The sequence below is a fragment of the Kogia breviceps genome, chromosome 11, assembly GCF_026419965.1.
Source record: "Kogia breviceps isolate mKogBre1 chromosome 11, mKogBre1 haplotype 1, whole genome shotgun sequence".
NCBI lineage: Eukaryota > Metazoa > Chordata > Mammalia > Artiodactyla > Physeteridae > Kogia > Kogia breviceps.
The window spans coordinates 45,781,741-45,796,677 of NC_081320.1; the positions used below are offsets into that span (position 1 = coordinate 45,781,741).

General features: G+C 37.2%; 1 protein-coding gene across 2 annotated transcripts in view; it reads right to left on the reverse strand.

Annotated features, from left to right (window-relative positions):
* The window catches only part of PLEK (pleckstrin), a 64,696-nt gene extending 50,071 nt beyond the window's left edge, over positions 1-14,625 (reverse strand). Inside the window, exons 1-3 of one of the 2 annotated variants that reach the window (XM_067007491.1) lie at positions 14,515-14,625; positions 12,949-12,988; positions 7,055-7,114 (exon numbers count right to left, since the gene is read on the reverse strand). Coding sequence is in view for 1 of the 2 variants with exons in the window: in XM_067007489.1 (XP_066863590.1) it covers positions 14,515-14,526 (12 nt within the window). In the remaining variant the exon portion in view is untranslated. The remainder of the gene's footprint in view (positions 1-7,054; positions 7,115-12,948; positions 12,989-14,514) is intronic. The other variant, XM_067007489.1, reaches the window with a different exon arrangement.
* Between the last annotated feature and the right edge of the window lie 312 nt (positions 14,626-14,937).

Genomic DNA, 14,937 nt, shown 5'->3' on the forward strand with positions numbered 1-14,937 from the left:
TGATAAGCACCAAAGTTGGGATCGAAGCCCAGACCTACCTAGTGCCAGGACCTATGTTCTCCCATCTCTGATCCTGTAGCATTTAGCATTTGAGAGTGCTCATTTAGAAATTATCTGTATTTGCTTTATACTATTTGTATAAAGCAAACACAGTGGACAACATCAAAAAGGCAGACATAGACATAAAAATAATTTTTAAGCATTTAAAGGTCCAGAGTGTTTTGAGAACTCATATTTCATTTCCCTCCTCTCCCAAATATCAACCAAATAAGAACAAAATATTAGAATATAATAATAAGGGGGAAATCTCTTTCCACTATGGAAACCTGAGAAGAGACACATAAACAAAGAGATGCATTAAGGGATCAGCCAAACAAGCAATATTCTAAGACATTGATTTAAATATCACCAGGATAAAAAAAAAGTATACTGTTCAGTTCAGGTATCCTTAGATAACTCCTCAAACAAAGAGTACAATGTAAGTTAGTCTTATTCTTGTTCAGTGTCTGTAATAAATCCTTTATTTAAACATTTTAAAATGTGGTAGAGAAAAGAATATTTATCATCACAAACTGGTTTCTAAGGAAGGTGTTTTTGTTTGTTGTTGTTATTTTGGGACATTGTTTAGGGATTTTTTTATGTTTTGTTGAACATAAATATAATTTCTATCTTCAGTATAGTTGTCATACTTGAAGACAGAAACCTAGATGTTCTGGAAGGAATACTATGGCCAAGAGGCTGCTAGTATAGAACATCCAATACTAACCACCCCTGCAGCTGATAAATTCTCACTATATTTTAGTCTTTGCATCATTCATTCAAGACTTAAATCTTGAAACTTTTTATTTTTAAAATGTATTTTATTGAAGTATTGTTGATTTACAATGTTGCATTACTTACTGCTGTACAGCAAAATGATTCAGTTATACATATATATTCTTTTTCTTATTCTTTTCCATTATGACTTAGCACAGGATATTGAATATGGTTCCCTGTGCTATACAGTAGGACCTTGTTGTTTATCCACTCTATATATAATAGTTTGCATCTGCTAACCCCAAGCTCCCAATCCATCCCTTCCCCACCCCTACATTTCCCCTTGGCAACCACAAGTCTATTCCCTATGTCTGTGAGTCTGTTTCTGTTTCATAGATAAGGTGATTTGTGTCATATTTTAGATTCCACATATAAATGATATCATATGGTTAAACCTTAAAAATTTTAAGACCTATGCCTCACACCTTATATAAAAATAACTCAAAATAGATAATAGCTCTAAACGTAAAGCTTAAAACTAAAAACACTTGCTGGGCTTCCTTGGTGGCACAGTGGTTAAGAATCTGCCTGCCAATGCAGGGGACACAGGTTCGAGCCCTGGTCGAGGAAGATCCCACATGCCGTGGAGCAACTAAGCCCGTGCGCCACAACTACTGAGCCTGCACTCTACAGCCCGCAAGCCACAACTACTGAAGCCCGTGTGCCTAGAGCCCATGCTCTACAAGAGAAGCCATCACAATGAGAAGCCTGTTCTCCGCAACTAACGAAAGCCACGCACAGCAACAAAGACCCAACGCAGACAAAAAGAAATAAATTAATTAAAAAAAAACTTGCAGAAGAAAAAATAGGAAAAAATTTTGTTGAGATCTTAGATTAGGCAAAGATTTCTTAGATATGACAGCAAATCATGATCCATAAGAAAAACAAATTGGAATTCTTCAAAATTAACAACTGTGGTCCTCAAAAGGCATCACTAAGAAAATGAAAAGACAAGGCATATATTGGGAGAAAACATTTGCAGATCACTTCTGTATTAAGACTAAAACAGATGAAGAAATCTCAAAACTTAATTAAAAATACAAAAATTGACCAAAAAATATTAAACACTTTGCAGTAAACTGAACAATGGCTTCCCAAAGATGTCCACATCCTAATCCCTGGAATTTGTGAATATGATACTATTACCTTACATGGTAAGAGAAACCCTGCAAGTTGTGATTACATTAAGGATCTTGAAATGGGAGATTATCCTAATTATTCAGTTGGACCCAGTGTAACCACAAGAGTCCTTGTAAGAGGGAGGCATGAGGGTCAGAATCAGGAAAAGGCAATGTGATGACAGAAGCATAGAGTGACATTGGAAGATGCTACGCTGCTGGTTTGGAAGATAGATGATGGAGCCACGAGCCAAGAGTGCAAGTGGCCTCTAGAAGCTAGAAAAGGCAGGGAAAGGGATCGCCCAGAGCCATCAGAAGAAATATTTTGAGCTCCAAACTGTAAGATAAATTTATGTTATTTGAAGCCACTAACTTTGTTGTAATTTGTTACAGAAGGAAAAAGAAATAAACACATATGTATACATAGATATGTATATATACATATGCATATACATATGTACCCGCATATACATATATACAGGCATATACATATATACACACACATTCACTTTGTAATTTTTCTTTAAACTGTTTCTATATTTTATTCACTACCATGTATATATACACATATATATGTATACACACTTTTTAAAGAAAAACATTAAAACTTTTATACATATGAATAAAACACAGAAACAGTTTAGAGAAAAATTATTAAGTGAATGTGTGTGCAAACATCACCAAAGTCAAGAAATAGGATATTCTCAGCAGCCTAGAAACCACATACGCCCTTCTGTAGCATATACTTCTCCCTCTTCCTGGAGATCACCATTATCTTGACTGTTTAATAATAATTGTGTTTTCCTTTGTAATTTATATGCACATGTAAATGCACACGCAGAAGTGTATCTCTAACCAGTATAGTAATTTTGCTTGTCTTCTAAAATTTTTAATTGTGGTAAAATACATGTAACATAAAATTTTCCATCTTAACCATTTCTAAGTGTATACTTATACTTTGTGCAAAGAGCTCCTGAATTTTTCATCTTGCAAAACTGAAACTTTATACCTGTTAAACGACAACTCCCATTCCCCCCCATTCCATTGTACATATATATCACATTTTGTTTATCTAATTATCCGTCAACTGGGTATTTGGGTTGCTTTTGCCTTTGGTTATCGTGAATAATGCTACAGTGAATGTAGTTGTACAATCATCTCTCTTCAATACCCTGCTTTCAATTACTTTGTATATATATCCATAAGTGGTATTACAGGGCTATATGGTAATTCTATTTTAAGTTTTTGAGGAAACACCATACTGTTTTCCATAGCAGCTGCACCATTGTATATTCCCATAAACAGTGCACAGGGTTCCAATTTCTCCACATCCTTGTCAAAATTTGTTATTTTTCTGTTTTTTTCTTTTTCTTTTTGTTTTTTTTATAGCAGCCCTCATATTGGGTGTGAGGTGATGTTGTGTTTTTGATTCGCATTTCCCTAATGATTGTTGAGCATCTTTTCATATGCTTGTTGGTAATTTTTTTTTCAATTTCAGTATGAGTTGAATTCTTTATTTTGCTTATACAAGGATTGATAGCACTAACATTCACATTAAAAAGTCAGTACATGTGGCAATAGACTTAAAAAGTTACTTTGCCTTGCAGTCTCAGGATATGATTCAATTTAATCTTATTGAGAAGCTTTTTAAAAATTATTTTTTATTGAAGTATAGTTGATTTACAACGTTGTGTTAATTACTGCTGTACAGCAAAGTGATTCAGTTATACACACACACACACACACATATATATATAGTCATTTTTAATACATATATTCTTTTCCATTGTGGTTTATCTTAGGATATTTAACATAGTCCTCTGGGCTGGACAGTAGGACATTGTTGTTTATTCATTCTATATATAAAAGCTTACATCTGCTAACCTCAACCTCCCACTCCATCCCTCCCCCAACCCCCTCCCCCTTGATGACCACCAGTCTGTTCTCTATGTCTGTGATTCTGTTTCTGTTTCCTAGATAGGTTTATTTGTGTCATATTTTAGATTTCACATATAAGTGATATCATATGGTATTTGTCTTTCTCTTCTGACTTTCTTCACTTAATATGATAATCTCTAGTTGCATCCATGTTGTTGCAAATGGCGTTATTTCATTCTTTTTTATGGCTGAGTAGTATTCCATTGTATATATGTACCACATCTTCTTTATCCATTCATCTGTTGATGGACATTTAGGTTGTTTCCATGGCTTGGCTATTGTGAATAGTGCTGCTATGAACATAGGAGTGCATGTATCTTTTTGAATTATAGTTTTGTCCATGTTTATGCCCAAGAGTGGGATTGCTAGATCATATGGTAGTTCTATTTTCAGTTTTCTGAGGAATTACCATACTGTTTTCCACAGTGGCTGCACCTTATTGGCCATTTTTATATCTTCTTTAAAGCAATGTCTATTCATGTCATTTGCCCATTTTAAAATAGTTATTTGAGTTTTTGTTGTTGAGTTGTAGAAATTCTTTATATATTCTGAAATATTAACCTTTATCAGATATGTGATTTACAAATATTTACTCCAATTCTATGGGTTGCCTTTTCACTTTGTTGATTGTGTCCTTTAACACAGAGAAGTTTTTAATTTTGATGTAGTCAAATTAATCTATTTTTACTTTTATTTCCTGAGCTGTTGGTATTATATTCAAGAAATCATTGCCAAATCCAATGTCACAGAGATTTTCCCCTATGTTTTGTTCTAAGAGTTCTACAGTTTTAGGTCTTACATTTAAGGCTTTGATTCATTTTTAGTTAATTTTTTATGGTGTTAGTTAGGAGTCCAACTTCATTCTATTGCATGTGGATATTCAGTTTTCCCAACACCGTTTGTTGAAAAGACTATACTTTGCCCCACTGAAAATCATTTGAGCATATATGCAAGGGTTTATTTATGTGTTCTCTATTCGATTCCATCATCTATATGTCTGTCTTTATGCCAGTACCACACGGTTTTGATTATTGTAGCTTAATTTTGCTTGCTTTAGAACTATACGGAATCCTATTATTTGTATTCTTGAGGATCTTGTTTCTTTTGTTTGGCATTGAGAGATGCATTTATATTATTGCATATAGCTGTAGTTTTTATTGAAGTATGGTATTCTATTGTCCAAAATCTATCCATTTTACTGCTAGTGAATATATGATTCTATCTCCAAATATTTTTTGGAAAGGGATTGCTGCTACTTGTCCCATTGACTTTAAACTTCTTTTTCATAGCCACCTGAGTCTATTTTATAGTCTCTTTTGACCTACCACATCATCGTGATTTCATCTTTTGTTTCTTTAGACATTTCATCCATAGCTATTTTATAGTTGCTGTCTGATATTCTAATATCTGGAGTTCTTGGTAGTCTAAATTTGTTGTTTATTGTTTGTATGGAATCTCATACTTTTCTTTTTTCTATATGGCTTTGGTGATCTTTGATGTAAGCTGACATTTGGTTGATATTCATCTGTTTAAAATCTGTGGCCCAAGTTGAGGATGCTTCCTCCAGATATGATTTTTATTCACGTCTTCCAGGAGCTTGGGATTGCTGTGAACCTGCAACCAAATTTTTTTTTTTTTTTTTTTTTGCGGTACACGGGCCTCTCACTGTTGTGCTCTCTCCCGTTGTGGAGCGCAGGCTCAGCGGCCATGGCTCACGGGCCTAGCCGCTCCACAGCATGTGGGATCTTCCCGGACCAGGGAACGAACCCGTGTCCCCTGCATCGGCAGGCTGACTCTCAACCACTGCGCCACCAGGGAAGCCCCTGCAACCACTTTTAACCCATATTTGGAGCATCAGGAGTCCTGGGCTCATCCCTCCCTTCCTCTCCCTCCCCCATCTTACCACTGACCTAACAGCTTAGTTTCTGGATTGCAGGGTTGATATTGTAATTTCATTTCCCTCCTGTTCAACTCTGTCTTCTCAGAGGCACGAGATTCACTGAGGTTTTGTTTTTTCCTTTGGAAAATTCTCTGTTTGCTGTGATACAAGCAATGTAATAAAAATTGTGCTTTATGTAAGTTCTGTTTTTTTTGTAAGAGGAGATATCTGGTCCACCATCATGTCAAAAGCAGAAGACTTTCAGATCTCATTTCTTGGAAGGTTGGTAAGGCATTAGAGTCTTGCTTGAGAACAATAAATGGAAATTATTCCACTAACCAAACTAGGCTTTTGTTTTATTGAACAAGACAGACAAGAGCTGGATTGTCTTCAGCTGAGGACAAAAGCTAAACCTGGAACACAGAGAGTATTTGTAGTAATTTGAGGAAGAGAAAGGAGAAAAAGGAGTAACTGGAAAGAGGAACAAACTCTACTGGATGAGTTTGATTAAGTTCTTGCTGTTCGGTGAGGGATGTGAATCACAAACCAATCACAAATATGTCCATTTTTTATAATAATGTGAATTTGGATCTACTTTGGAAGACGCAATGAAATTCTGAATTTGGCTCTGAGGTAGGTGAGAGTGGGAGCCAGGGCCTATTACTTGTATTGGGTAATACCTGGAGAATGAAACTTACTTCGATCTTATTATTTTGGTCTCTGGCAGAAATGTTTCCACCAGATTAAGATGTAATATTAAGTCTCATAGTTTTTACAGCATGCTAATATAAAAAAATCATCTGAAGAACATTCTGTCTTTTGCAAAAACACATCTTAAGATATCTATTCGATTACTCAGTGTACCTTAAACAAGAACCCACACATACAAAATTCAGCCTCAAGTTCAGTGCCAGGAAAAAACTTATCTTCTTAGAAAATTATGTGTCCTTTTTTTATCGGACTAAATAACCCAAGTGTTTCCTGCCTCGACTTTTTTCCTTAACTCCCAAAAAGGTCAGATATAAAGTAAAATATCTTGTGGTAACCAGTGCATCCCAGGTGCCCGGCCCCATCTCTGTCTCTGATCCCAACTGTAAAAGTAGTTTGATTATCTTTTCATATTGTATCATAAAAGCAAAACATAGTCATTATTTATTGTAGGAAATATAGACACAAAAAATGAAGAAAAATAGCAACTGTTACTTTTGAAACATTAGTGTACATTCCCTGGTTACACCATTGCCACACTCATCCCAACTTTATTATTATTCTTTGGTTGCCAGTGAGAAAAACTGACTCTGACCTATGCAGGGGAGGGAATTTTCTTTTTCTTCTACCCATCTTAGGTTCATTGACTGGGACCCTGCAAATTAGACAGACAAAGATAGGTTAGCAGGGGAAACACAAACAGAGGCTTATTGACAGGCATATCACACTTGTACCTGGGAATACACAGAGAGCTTATATATCACCTTAGCCAAGAGCAATAATTTTCTAGTGAAGTGACAAGATTAAAGAAAAAGACGTTGAGTTTCTAGGGGCAGGCAGCAGATTATGGGAAGGCAAACATATGGGGAAGTCAATAGTGGATAAGGGCTAATTTCAGCTAGGTTTGTTATGTAGATTCGTTATGTAGGTTGATAAGGGTCTAGGATAGTCTCGGTGGTTAACTTCTGACCTTCCTGATAGAGAGAGGAGTGGGGTACGTCTTTATAAACTTGTGTCCTACTTTTAGGCAAATAGGGGAGAGCAGAGAGCTTTTCTTGTATCAGTTCTTCTCAGATGCCTTCGGCTCAAGTTAATCGTTATGCCAAAGTGCCGTATCTGGGGGTGGCAAATTCTACTACCTTTCAGTTATTTAAATAATAAAAAGTATTTATCAGGAGGACACTAGTAAGTTCCCATAGTTCAAGTAGAAAGCTCAGGCCTCAGAATGCATGGGAATCTTGGTGGCCCTCAGCCCGCAGCAATGAAAATCACAATCTCCCTAGGACTCATCTCCAAACTGCTTTTTCTCCCTGTATGTCGGCCAGCACGGAACACTGTATTTGGCAATTCCACTAAGACTGCAGGGAATCAGGCAGGGCCTGAGAGCCCGTGCAAATGAATATGCGGTGGTTCTGTTACAGTCAAAGCAAAGCGGATAAAAAGGAGTGTTTCGAACCACTGGGCCACCTGTTTTTCCTCCTTTGTGTGGTCGCCAAATGTTCATGAATTTATGTTGCCCCACACCTATCGCCACTGCTGTGAGAAAGAAATCCAGGGCTGACTCTCATTCTGGTGGGTTTCTTGATTGGGCATCAGTTGCTGTGGTTTTCAGGACTGTGGTTTTCTGCTGCCTCCATGCTCTTTCTACCTCTCGTCCCACCAAAGATAGCTGGGTGACCCAGAGGAGGGAAGAGGGAGTCCACACTGGACAGGAGGCCACAGTCCCCCTAAGTACATTACACATAATTAAAGCAACATAGAGGTTGATTCTATTTATTTTAAAACTTACTAGTAGATGATGTGAGTCTATTCTATACCCTCAACAAATGACACTTAAAAGGGAACATCCCCAGATGTGTATCTAACACAGTATTTCTCAATACGTATGGGAACACTCATTTATAGGACACTAGTGCACTCGGTGATATTAATATAAATTTTGAGGAAAGAGTTTTGGCAGTTAAACTACATTTGGGAAACACTGCATACTATATTATATTTTGGGATATGCAAAATGTACTGCATCAAACTAAAGGCTCTAGGAAATGTTACAATTTCTGCCCTGTCTCTCTAATATATAAATATATACACTAAAATATACAGTGATTATATTCCACAGGGTAAGTGAAACTGTAGACACTTTTTCTTTGTTTTGCTTTTTATTATATTCTGATTTTGATATTATACTCTGATTTTTCTGTAATACATATATTTAAAAAGTTAACAACTTATACAAAATAGATGACAATTTAAAGATTATTTTTAAAAAAATAAAGATTAAATAGATGTTAAATACAACAAATAAGGAGAATTTGTTCTCATCAAACATCAAAAGTGTTTAATAATGCCTCCCATTATCTATTGAAGTATAGCACATTGTCCATTAAATATCCGAATTGGATATACGCCGAATGAACGTAGAAATATCAGAGTGTCTATAAGAGTTAATATACTATTCCTATGTCATTACACAAATATTAATCCCTAAGATATACTCTACTATCAATTTTTAAAGTTCTTCATATTCTTTTGCCAATATGAGTAACAAGGACATTATTTTAAATGTTCTTTTAAATCAGGGATTGGCAAACTTTTTATGTAAAGAGCCAGATGGTAAATCTTTTAGAATTTGCAGGCCATACAGTCTTGGTTGCAATTACTCAACTCTGCTATTTCAGTGTGAGAGCAGCCGTAGACAATACCTAAACGAGTGAGTATAGCTGTGTTCCAGGAAAGTGTATTTATGGACACTAAAATTTGAATCATGTCCTTTTCACATGTCATTAAATATAATTATTCTTTTTATTTTTTTTCCAACCATTTGAAAATTTAGAATCATGCTTAGTTCACGGGCCATGTGTAGTCCCTTCCCGTATCACAATAGCATGTGGGAGAAGTGATGTTACGTCATTTCTAAAATGAGGTTATAAAGACTATACATTTCTGTCTCGGATGCATGCTCTCTCTCTCAGATCTCTGCCATGTTGTGTGGTGAGGCCCATATGGCAAGGAACTGAAGCCTCCGGCCAACATCGGAGAGGAACTGAGGCCTCCTGACAACACCCATGTGAGTGAGCTTGGAAGCAGATTCTTCTCTTCCAGTCGAGCCTTCAGATGACTGCAGCCTCAGCTAACAGCTCTCATGCAACCTTATGGGAGAGGAGACTCTGCAATAAAATCACCCTAGAATCCTAACCCCACAGAAATTGTAAAATAATCAGCATGTATTGTTTTTAGCTGCTAAGTTTGGGGGTAATATTTTATGCTTGCATATTAATTAATACAGCACCTATGTTAGACCAAGATCTGTTGGGCCCCTAACACTAACCCTTCACATATTGCTGCTCTCAGGACCCCTCTGCTCTGGCTCAAAACCCAACCCCTTGTCTGGGTGCCCAGACTATGAACCCTGCTGTACTAAGACACTCCCTGAAACCAAGACTTAACTCCAGCCTTTGGAATGTCTGCGTGTCACATATGGAACTAGTAAAAGAAGAGGGGAATTTTTTTCCTGCACATTATTTTCCATAAAACACTGGTCAGATTTTCTGAATGTTGTGGTTTAAAGCATCTTTCCCTCTCAAGAAAAAAAAGTTTATTCACTGCTTCTTAACCTGCTGTGTAACTCTCCAGCTCTCCTCAATCACCCTTTTCAGTATCTTTGCAGACAGTATATGGGGCTTTATGTGACAATTTTGCCTTCGAGAATTGGGCTTTGTTTCAATCAGTCACCTGATTTTCCTTTATAATGCACAATCTATCCCACTGTTTCTTGCTTCTTACTTGTCCGTATTAAAGGTCCTGTGATTGTTCAAGATGACATTTTGAAAAAACATAAGGCAGGAAAAGCAAGAAAATGATGATCACTCTGCCAAGTCAATCACATGATCCTAACAGAAGCTTGGAGCCAGGCCAGTCGTCATTAGCGGGAAATCATCGCATTGTATTCTGGGGTTTCAGGGCACTGGAACTTCTTTATGTCCACAAACATGTCCTATACATTTAGAAAGTGACTGGGACTGTGCATTCTGTTTCAGTGTGAAGGGGTTTCAGTCACCTGAGCATGTGGGCACATGTGTGCAGGAGGAGAAGAGAGACGAGGGCTGGGAAGTAGGAAATACCCAATTGTTCTAACTTCCCTTATTCAATTTGTTTCTTAATTAATCAGAGAACTCTAAATGCAGAATAAACTTCAAGAGATCATCAAAAATTCCCATTTGGTCTTTGAACTCCATAGTCATATTTTCTACAAAGTTAGGCAGGGTCAAGGGAGCTGAATCTGACTAACTTGACAAGGGCTATCCGTGATGACAGGGTTGCCAGGCACTAGGCTCAGAGTTCGGTCACCAGACTTAGACCCTCTCAGCTCAAATACCCCTCCGTCATTTATTTATTTATTTATTTATTTATTTATTTATTTGCGGTATGCGGGCCTCTCACTGCTGTGGCCTCTTCCATTGCGGAGCACAGGCTCCGGACGCACAGGCCCAGCAGCCATGGCTCACGGGCCCAGCCACTCCGCGGCACGTGGGATCTTCCCGGACCGGGGCACGAACCCGTGTCCCCTGCATCGGCAGGCGGACTCTCAACCACTGCGCCACCAGGGAAGCCCCTCCGTCATTTATTTTTGTTCTCGTATTTTTTTTTCTTTTGCCTGCCCAGCACCTTCACTGGGCCTTCTTTGTGAAACAGCACCCTTTATTTTGGGAAATGATTCTCTCTCTCCAAGAATTTGGTTCTAAAAATTTTAGTTCCCGTTATTCCTGAGGTCCAGTCAACCCTTTCCCTCTGCTATATATTGCTTCATCCACTCTGCCTTTTGTTACATAATATACCCAGACAGTCTTTCCCTAAACTGGTTAGAATTGAGTTTCTTTACTTGCAACTACTTGCAAATGAATCCCATCTAATTCAGGTGTTGTATTGTGGTGTAAGTAAAAGAATAGGAAACATAAGGCATACTAAAAAGAAAAGAAGTAGAGAATTATGTAAGAGAGTATGCAAATATAATTATTATAGTAATCAATTATCTGGTGGTGCATTATGTGGTTTCCAACTAAAGTGCATTTAAAAAACAGTATTGCGTTCGTGAAAAAACATTATTAAAATTGCCATAACACCTGCATGTTAAAAGACCTCTGTTAGTTATTATCATATGCCTAGTATTAAACACCTCACCAATCAGATACAACCTATAATACCGTGTTTCAGCCAGACATTCTGCCACTGTTCTGTGCATTCAGTGAGTAAGAAAGAAAGTTTGAACTGGGGAAGATGAAAACATTCTGGAGATGGATGTTGGTGATGGTTGTACAACAATGAATGTGCTCAATGCCACAGAACCGTACACTTTAAGATAGTTAAATGGTCAGTTTTAGGTTATGCGTATTTTAGTCACAATTTTTTAGAAAGATTTTATTTAACAAAATTCTCAGAAAAAGTAGAAAGCCATCTCTAAGAAATCTAGTTGTAATGGAATATTTATTTACATTTGTGGAGAAAAAAGTGAGTACTGTTATCCTGATTGTTCACAGATAACATCCATGGCAGGAAAGGGCAAAAGTTTTACTTGGATGTAAATTTCTATGCTAAATTTGGTCCAGAACAAATGCAAGCAAGAATCGGGATTACGATCACCACCGCCAGAGTCTGCCCTGTGACTATGTGAGTAGATAACCATATTCCCCCAAGAGTCTGGCAGACAAACAGGGGTCTTATTGCTCATCATCAAGGCTACAAAATCTCTTGGGCCTAAGGCAGGACCTGGATTCTTCAGAACTGGTCCAGGAGGATGGCTTTGTCTTCAAGTCTAGCAGATGAAGCTAGGAGAGGAAGTCTTAGCATAAATGTACAGTGATCTGCTTGAGATCTCTGATGCTGAGGTGTCCTAAGGCAGGAGAAGGGAAGGAATCTGGCACATTAAAACTGATTTTTAAACAAAAGAAAGAAAGAAAGGAATAGCTCCATCAGATGTTAAACTGTGCCTTAAGAAAGACTGCATGAAAAAGACAGTAGTTAAGTGTGCTGGGACTGAATTTTATGTTTATGTGTATGCACACACACACACACACACACACACACACACACACACACACACACACACCTATGTCCAATGTCATAATGCTGATTGCTTTTGAAGTCCATAATATGAATTCAGCACAGATACTGGGACAGTAAACATGAAATGTTGTTAGCCCAATTCCTCTGCCAAGCCCACCTACTTGGGCTTTATTCACCAGTTTCCAGAAGAATGGTAATAATGGTTGCCTTGTTGATAAACAATGTTTAAGGTCATCAATTTGAGGTAGTAAAGCCAGACACCTTAAAACTATAGTAATATATTTTCAGATAAACAAAAATAGCTATAATTTATTGTGTCTATATGTGACGGATACTCTTGTGTGTTTTATATAATCTCATTTGATTCTGTCATTGAACAAACAAAACAAAACAAACAGAAAAAAAAAAGGTTTCTGAGAGGCTAAGTACCTTGGTTTGTTCAAGGTCAGCCAGCTTGTAATTAGCAGAACTGGAATACAAACACATCCATTAGACTCCATACCCATATTCGTTGCACATTTGTATCAATGATGAGAAATTTTCCTGTTACTTTGACATTTATTAATTCCATTTTAAGTTGCATTTTATCTTCTGAAAATATTATTCCTAATGCAAGTTGCCCAGCATTTGTAACACCTCATATTTGAAAAGTAATTTATTTTTTCAAATGCTTTCCATTTTCTCATTTAAGTCTCACGACATTGGGAAGGAAGTGTTTTAAAAAATAAAAATAAAAATGCAAAAATTCCAGTGCCTTGCATAAAGAAACCAATTAGTGGCTGAGCCAGGATTCAAACTGAAGTCCTCTTACTCCATGTTCAACACTCTCTTCAATACACAGGTGGAAACTGACCAGAGACTGTGGGATTGTTGAACAAAAAGTTAATAAAAAAGTGAAATTTCAAAAAGATTTTAAAACAATTCCAAAAGGGTATCATCCTCTTTCCAGCCCCCAACCACCAGAGTAATTAACGTTAAGTTTGCTGTATACCCTCTAATTCTTTTTAAAGTGCTAAGAAAACATATACAAATTTGTATGGTTTTAATTTTTTAGTGTTTTAAAATACCATTATACTACAGATATTATTTGCAATTAGATTTTTTTCTCTTTACATGACTCCAGATAAATCAGATGGACATAATTACTTTTCAGGATAGGGAAAAAAACACATAAGAACATGTTTAAAACAAGGACAGAAATTCAATTCAACAAATATTTACAGAGCACCTACTATGTGCCAGGCACTATTCTGTGTATTCTAGGCATACAGCAATGAATGACATAGGCAAAAATGCCTGCCCTCAGGCTTCCACAGTTTGCCACTGTGTAGCTACCCCAATTTTATCATTAATAGTTTTAAGTATACATGTTTGACAATAGAACATACAATTTATTTTTAACAGTGGCATAAATCCTATAGTATGGGTATATGAGAACTTTTCCAGCCATTTATTCATTGGTTAGCATTCAGTTTATGCTTGGTTTTGATTTTCACAATCAATGCTGCAATAAGCACCCATATTACAATTACATATATCCAATTATACACAATGTAATGATGCCTTTATTTCTTTTGAAGGGCAGAGGGGTTTTGTTTGTTTGTTTGTTTGCGGTACGCAAGTCTTTTAAAAGTTTGCCAAGCTGATAGGCCAAATAGTTTGATATTACTGATTCAATTTGCATTCCTCTGGCTCTTCTACTAGGGATGGTGAGCATCCTTACATATGCTTATCGACCATTTGCATTTCCACCTAATAATAATTGCAAATATGAGAGTCAGGCACTGGAATGTGCATTCTCTCACTTGATTCTCATAACAACCCTACCAAAAAAGATAGCATCTGCTTCCCACCCTCCATTTTACAGACGAGAAAACCATTTCCAAGAGACAAATCACACCTTCGAGATGATGCTATTTCTAAAGAAAAGTAGTACTACCTTGAGTAAACAAAAACCACAAATAGACGCATCCCTACCCATTCGTCCTTACTAACCCGTTTCTCCATTCCCCAGGTGTGCTCACCGGCCCCGGTACTATCCACCAGGTGGTGCTGAAGCAGGTGATCACGCTCCACTATCTGAAGTCATTCCCAGTGAAGCCATAACACCCTTGGTTTCCCCTTGTCCCCAAAATCGCGAGCTGTCAACTGACTTCATGCTTAATATGCAAACATAATCTCTGCGGGTGTCGCACCGGGTGCCCTGCCATTAATCTTTTGACCGATCCCTCCCCTTGGCCACTGTCACCACCTCTGTATGCCTTACAGACATGCTAGTTACCTGTGACAGGGCTAATAGCTCATCCTACAAGATCTGTGTAAATATATGTGATTCATTACAAGGTGTAATTCTTGAGAAAAGGATATGCATAATGGAAATAAACACCCACGAGAAGATGTAGCTCCTTGAATATATAT